This window comes from Condylura cristata, unplaced genomic scaffold, assembly GCF_000260355.1.
Source record: "Condylura cristata isolate star-nosed mole 26May11 unplaced genomic scaffold, ConCri1.0 scaffold00001, whole genome shotgun sequence".
In the NCBI taxonomy this organism is placed as follows: Eukaryota; Metazoa; Chordata; class Mammalia; order Eulipotyphla; family Talpidae; genus Condylura; species Condylura cristata.
This window is the reverse complement of record NW_004567102.1, coordinates 28,630,629-28,636,988: the sequence shown is the minus strand read 5'-3', so window position 1 is coordinate 28,636,988 and position 6,360 is coordinate 28,630,629. Positions and strand designations below refer to the sequence as shown.

Genomic DNA, 6,360 nt, shown 5'->3' with positions numbered 1-6,360 from the left:
AACGAATCAAGAGATAACAAGCAGAAGAGAGAAAATACAGATTCAATGAGGCTGCCCTGGGCCTCATCAGCTTACTTACCTCCGAAGGCAACAGAGACCTAAGCAATGAAAGTGATTCCTGGTTAGCCCCGTAACCAATTCAATCCACACTGTTAATCTGCTACGAGCAGGGGCAGGTGGCCTTGAGGTTAAGTAACACCTTATTCAACAGAGATGATCGTGTGTAGCCACTGAGACCTGGCTAGCATACAAATAAATATTCAAGGTCGAGGTCGTGGAGGAAATCCTGGTGATTTAAGCAGAGAACAAAGTGTCCTGGCACCACCAAGCCTGGGGGCCCAGTGTCAAGCATGCTGAGGGTAGGCCAGTGGCACCAGGCACCGGAAAGGGCGGGCTTACTGGAAACCGTAAAAGGGCTCCAGGCTTCTCGTGAGAGCACTCGCGCCTAGGCTGGAGCATGGTGGACAAAGCAGATGCCGCTGAGGCCAGGGGGGACGAGTGGGTTCCTGGCCAATCCCTGGACCGGCTCTTGAAGTTACCACTTCCACCTCCACGCATTTGCATTCGGCCATGGTGGTTTCCAGTGCAGGAACTGAGAAACCCCTTGGTGTTTTACCTGGAGGCTTGGCTGACAGACGTAATCTTTGGTGAGCCACCAGGGTGTGCTTGGGGGTTAAGTGTTTTCCATTGGGAGAGGAGACCGGCACAGCAATTTTTGAGTCTTTCTCTACATCACAGGCCATATTTGACGCCTTGATGCCCAGCTTTCAGCTCTTACCCTTCCCGAGTAAGTGTTCCTTGTGACCTTCAACCATACCATGGGAGTCTCTTTTATTGTCTAGGTGCTGACCGAGCCAGAATTCCAGAAATAGAGTGGATGAGCCAGGCCCTCCTTTTGGTGGACATAGTTGACTCGGGAAAATTAGCTGAAATCACTGTCTTCGGACGGCCTCGTGTACAAAATCGGGTGAAGAGCTTGCTTCTGAACATGGCATCGTGGCACCGGGAACATCGTGCCCGAGGTAAGACTCCGAAGACCCGCATGTGTTGGGGATCGCGGCAGTAAGCTCTGGTGGAACATGGCTTTTTTCCTGGCTTCTCTTGCCAAAACATTTTTTTTTTTTGCAGATTCCAATCACAAATATAGCTCACAGCCCCTGAGCATTCCTTTGTGAGAAAAATCCAAGTAGGGAAATTAAGTGGCAATCTGACGCACTCTTTCTAAGATTCCAGGTACAAATCTCCACCTTAGGAGACATTCCCAGTACTTCTCAGCCATGGAGGTGTTTGAATCAGTGAGCACTTACCATTATGGGTGGTTGGTATCATTTGCTTTTCCTCCAGCTGAGAAGATGAAGCAACTTGAAGAGTTCTTGAAGGCTGCAGCAACAGGTGCCCAGACTCCCCAACATCCTGTTCCATGAATATTGTCAGGAGTATTATGAAAACCATCCTGCTTCTGCTACTAAAGTTCAAGAGGAGCAGTCTCCTTAAATCTCTGAATTCTTTTTTTGTGTGTGCATTCATGGTTTGATTATTTTGATGTAAAGATGACTTTGTAGTGCCATTCTAGTACTGAAATGAAATTCCTTTTTGTCCAGTGGCATAAAAGATCTTCGCTTTTTAAAAATTAAGCAAATTTGTAAAAGATTGACTCTTAATCATTTATGTCTTGGTGTGAGGGGGTGGGTAGAAGGCTGGTTGGTAAGTTTTATTTGTTTTTAAAAGATGTATTCATGCATACAGGGGGTGGAGGTCAGAGGTGCAAGGGTGGTGAGAGGATTCACCAGAGACAGAGCAGGGAGCAGAACAGGCAGATCAATGAAGTACACTGTTGAGGGGAGCAGCGGATGGGTCAGGAGAGGTCTGCCACGCCATGTGGGTCACCTCTGGGGTGGGGATCAAACTTATGCTGAAGTGGCTTTAGCTTCTTAGTGCTGTGCTTTAACCTGCTGCGCCACCAGGGAGGGCTCAGTAGTGGTTTTATTTTTATAGCTTTTTTAGTTTCTTTCACTTTGAAACTACCTTTTATGATTTTGGTCACACTAAAGCACACAGAGCAGAGATACAGGGTCAGCTGCTTTTGGCTTTATTGTGCTACTTAGTTCTCAAGCTTTGAAGTATCTCAGAATCACCTTAAAACTTGAATTGCTAAAACACAATTTCCTAAACCCATTCTTGCGTGACTCTGATTCAGTGCCTTTTTTTTTTTTTTTAATTAGGCAAAAGAGAAAAGAAAAAGAGGCAGGAGAGCTGCCTCAGCTGCAGTGCAAAGGGGAAGGGTTTGTGAAAAGAAACACTTGTATAGTCACAGGTGGGCAGGAGCACTGCGTGAATTTGCTTTAATAAGTACAGAGATGGTGGCAAAGCGTCTCCTTTGAGGCTCTTTGAAATTAGTGGTTTGGCCCCAGCAGAACTCAGTGTGTGGAGTAGAGCCTTCCTCCTTACACTTGGGCCTGTGAGCCAACACACATGTGATTAATATTCATTTTTCCAGGGCTGCAATTAACATAACATCAGATCTTGGGCATCGATGCAGGCACAGGACTCCTGCAACCAGAAAGGCTTTATCCCTGAGGATGGCACAGGTAGCCGTCAGGGACTGAGTTGTATAAGGGTAGTGTGAAGGGGAAGGAGGTCACCAAGAGATTTGTGGCTTCAGACATGAAATAGGATGATTGGAGCAGCAAGTAATTTGCCAATGTCAAAGAAGTAGGATGTGGGGGCAGGATAGATGAGATTTGAAACATTGATTCCACGACCCAAACTCTTAACATCTACACGGTTTTTTACCGCTTGTTTTTATTTTTCACCACCAATGAATTTAAATGCATTTCTCGTTTTCATTTCTACTTTTTTCCCTAATAGTTTGCTGAAATACAGATAACCACATCTAAAAAATGGCATTGATTTTTCTCATGATAAATATATATGCTCAAAAATTTAAAAAAATTAGGCAATATGGGGGCTCCTCTGGAGGTGCATGGGTTAAAGTCTCAGTGCTAAAGGCTATGGCCAGCCACTGCGGCAAGAGTTTGATCCCCCACCACAGAACAAAGACTCATGGCACAGCAGACCTCTCGTCTTGCCCACTGCTCCCATCAGCAGTGTATTCAGATCTGCCAGTTCTTCTCCCCACTTTATCTTGTGAATCCTTTCACCCTCTGCACTTCTGGCCTATACCCCTGTTCTTGTATACTTAAATAAATAAAATAAATCTTAAAAATTAGGCAATATAGAAAAGATTAATTTCTCTATCCCTGATTTATCTTCAACTAATTTTCCATTACTCCAAATATTTTTCTATTTTAGTAAACTTTTTATTGACACATAGCATTCATATAAAAATAAGTACATTCAAAGCTTGTAGAGATTCATCAAAGAACATGGAGAATACATCCACTTAGCCAAAGAGAAAAGGAACATTAGCATTCCAGAAGCCCCATTTTAAATATCCCATTTTAAATATTAGATGGGACTAATATTCTGACCTTCATATAAATGGAATTATTGTGTGATTTGTCCACGTTGCAAGGAGTTGTCTCATTGTATGATTAAGTCATAGTTTCTTTTTGTTTGTGCACATTTTGGCTTTCCTATTTAGAACTATATTACTGCTACGAAACTTTTTGCACTGAATTTTTGGTATGTAGATATACATATATACACACAGTTTTTTTTTTTTTTAAGATTTATTCATGTATGCATATAAGAGCTGGGGTGTAGGCCAGAGGTATAGGGGCGTGAGAGATTTACCAGAGACAGAGTCGGGAGCAGAACAGGTGGATTGACTGAAATACACTACTGAGCAGAACAGTGGGCAAAACAAGAGATATCTGCTGTGCCATGTGGGTCACTTCCCTGGCTGGGGATCAAACTCATGCTGCAGTGGCTGAGGATAGTATGTGTTTTTATTGAGCATCTAAGATTAGAATTGTTATGTTAGAGGGCATACATAAATTCAAGTTGCCATGGAGATTAATTTAAATTTCTTCCTACTCTGAGATTTTGAATTGTTACAGTTTATCTTTGATGTGAATTTTATTAATTGGTTTTAGATGTTGAGCCAATCTTTTGTGCTTGGAATAAAGCTCCCTTGGTCATGATATGTAATACTTGTAATACATTCTTGAATCTGGTTTGCTGTATTTTACTGTGGATTTTTGCATCAATGTTCATAGAGAAGTTTTTCTTTTTTTTTTTTGGTATGGTCATTGTTTGGTTTTGATATGAGGGTAATGTTGGCCTCATGAAGTATGCTTGGGTGGATATTCATTTGTTACAGGGCAACCTCCACCCCTGTGCGCATACACTTAACACTCACCTGCACTGTAAAAACACATAGAAAGGTCAATAATGGGTTTATTTACAAGGTTCAAAAAAAAAAAGAAACAACCCAGGGAAAGAGTGAGAGAGATACAAGTTAACTAATGCATCCTACCAGTCCTGCTGATCAAGAGCCAAGTGACCAGCCACCTGCCAGGAGGCCAAGAAAGAGAGAAACCCTCAGCCTAACATGTCTGATTCACAAGGCTGCTTAACAACCCCCTCAGGTCCTAGCAGCCCCCTACTTGGTGTTGCTGGGATTTGTCGCTTTATTTGTCGCTTTTAACTCCATCCTCAGGCCCTAGAAGTCCTCCCTTTGGTATTGGTGGTATTTGTAGTATCAGTGTCTGGAATGGAGGTGGAGGCCACAAAACCTGTATCTGAGAGTCCTTTGAGGACATCCTTCTCCCCTAACATTTTCATCCGTGAAAGCTTGGTAGAAATCACTTGTTCCTCTGGTCCTGGACTTCTGGGTATTTGGGAGGGAGAATTTTGACTACTGATTCAATTTCCTTGCTTGTAATTGGTCTGTTCAGATTTTCTATTTCTTCCCTATTCAGTGTCATGGTTGCATATTTATATGAGTTAATCCATTCTAGGTTATTCAAGTTACCATCAAACAGTTGTTTGTGGCAATCTTTTATGACCCTCTGAACTGAATATCAGGTGTCGGTGTAGCATCTCTTCTTTCATTTCTGGTTGTATTTGTTTGAGTTTAGTCTCCCCAGCCTTTTTTTTTTTTTTTAATAAGCCTGCTTGTTTTTGTTTTGTTTTGTTTTGTTTTTAAGAACAAGCTTTCAGTTCCAGTAATCTTTTGAACTATCTTTTTTATTTGTTTAGTTCTGCGCTAATTTTTATTGTTTCCTTTATTTGTTTATCTTTTTCTAGTCCCATAGGTGAGAAAGAAGATTATTTATTTTAGTTATATTTCTTGATGTGGGGCTGTGCTGATAAATACTTCCCTCTTTCCCTCTTAGTATTGTTTTTGTCATGCTCTGTAAATTCTGGAAGAGTGTGTCCTTGTCATTTGTGCCAAGGTATTTTTAGGCTTTGATTTCCTCATGAAGCTATAGTAATTCAGTAGTGTGTTGTTCAATCGCCACATGTTAGAGGTTTTCCTGCTTTCTTTTTGTGATTTATTTCTAGTTTGATACTGTTGTGGCAGAAAAGATGCTTGGTATGATTTCAATAATAGTGAATTTGTTGATCCAGGATGTGGTTAATCTGGAGAACGTCTCGTGTGAACCTAAGAAGAATATATATTCAGCTTTTTTTAGGTCCAGTGCTCTATAAATACCCATTAAGCCCATGCAATTTTATTCTTTAAGACTATCTGTTCATTAGTGAAAGTGGGAGATTGATGTCCCAAACCACTATTGTGTTTTCCTCAATCAATATTGGCTTTTAGATTTGATACAAAGACATCAAAAACAATGAAAAACGTGGAACAAGCTTAATGAATAAAGTAAATTACCTATACTTTGAAAACTATAATACTTTATTAAGAAAATAAAAGATACAAAGTAATGGATTGATACCTTGTGCTCATAGACTAGAGGAACAAACAAAATCACCATATTACTTAAATCAGCTTACAGATTCAAAACAATAGCTATCAAAATTCAGTATTTTAAGTAGAACAATAAGAAACTTTTGATAGAAGCACAAAAGACCCTCAATATAAAGCAGTTTTGAGTGAACACAGATATCACACTCTCTGATATCAAGCTATACTACACAGCAACAATAATCAAAATAGTATGGTATTGGGAAAAAAAAAACAAAACAGAAACACAGACCAGTGGAATAGACCAGTGGAATAGAATAGAAAGTCTAGAAGTAACCCATACAGATGGACATTTAATCTTTGATAAAGGAGCCATAGCCATACAATGGAGAAAAAAAAAGGCTCTAAGAGGGCCCTCCCTGGTGGCGCAGTGGGTTAAAGCACAGCACTAAGAAGCTAAAGCCACTACTGCATGAGTTTGAATCCTGCCTGCCTGCCCCGGAGGTGATCCACATGGTGCGGCAGAC

The 6,360-nt window shown here is 40.9% G+C and overlaps 1 protein-coding gene across 1 annotated transcript; it reads left to right on the top strand.

Moving 5' to 3' along the window:
• The first annotated feature begins 457 nt into the window (after window positions 1-457).
• OOEP (oocyte expressed protein) lies at window positions 458-1,424 on the top strand. The gene is made up of 3 exons (XM_004674046.1): window positions 458-647; window positions 843-1,022; window positions 1,345-1,424. Exons 1-3 carry the CDS (start codon window positions 458-460, stop codon window positions 1,422-1,424), a joined length of 450 nt encoding a protein of 149 aa, XP_004674103.1.
• Window positions 1,425-6,360: the final 4,936 nt, after the last annotated feature.

What these genes read in the sequence shown, in the direction of transcription:
- OOEP (XM_004674046.1), top strand. Translation starts at nt 458, where the DNA reads ATGGTGGACAAAGCAGATGCCGCTGAGGCCAGGGGGGACGAGTGGGTT. An exon ending in GCTGACAGACGTAATCTTTG is followed by an intron (nt 648 to 842) that starts GTGAGCCACCAG and finishes TTTATTGTCTAG; the next exon opens with GTGCTGACCGAGCCAGAATT. An exon ending in CCGGGAACATCGTGCCCGAG is followed by an intron (nt 1,023 to 1,344) that starts GTAAGACTCCGA and finishes CTTTTCCTCCAG; the next exon opens with CTGAGAAGATGAAGCAACTT.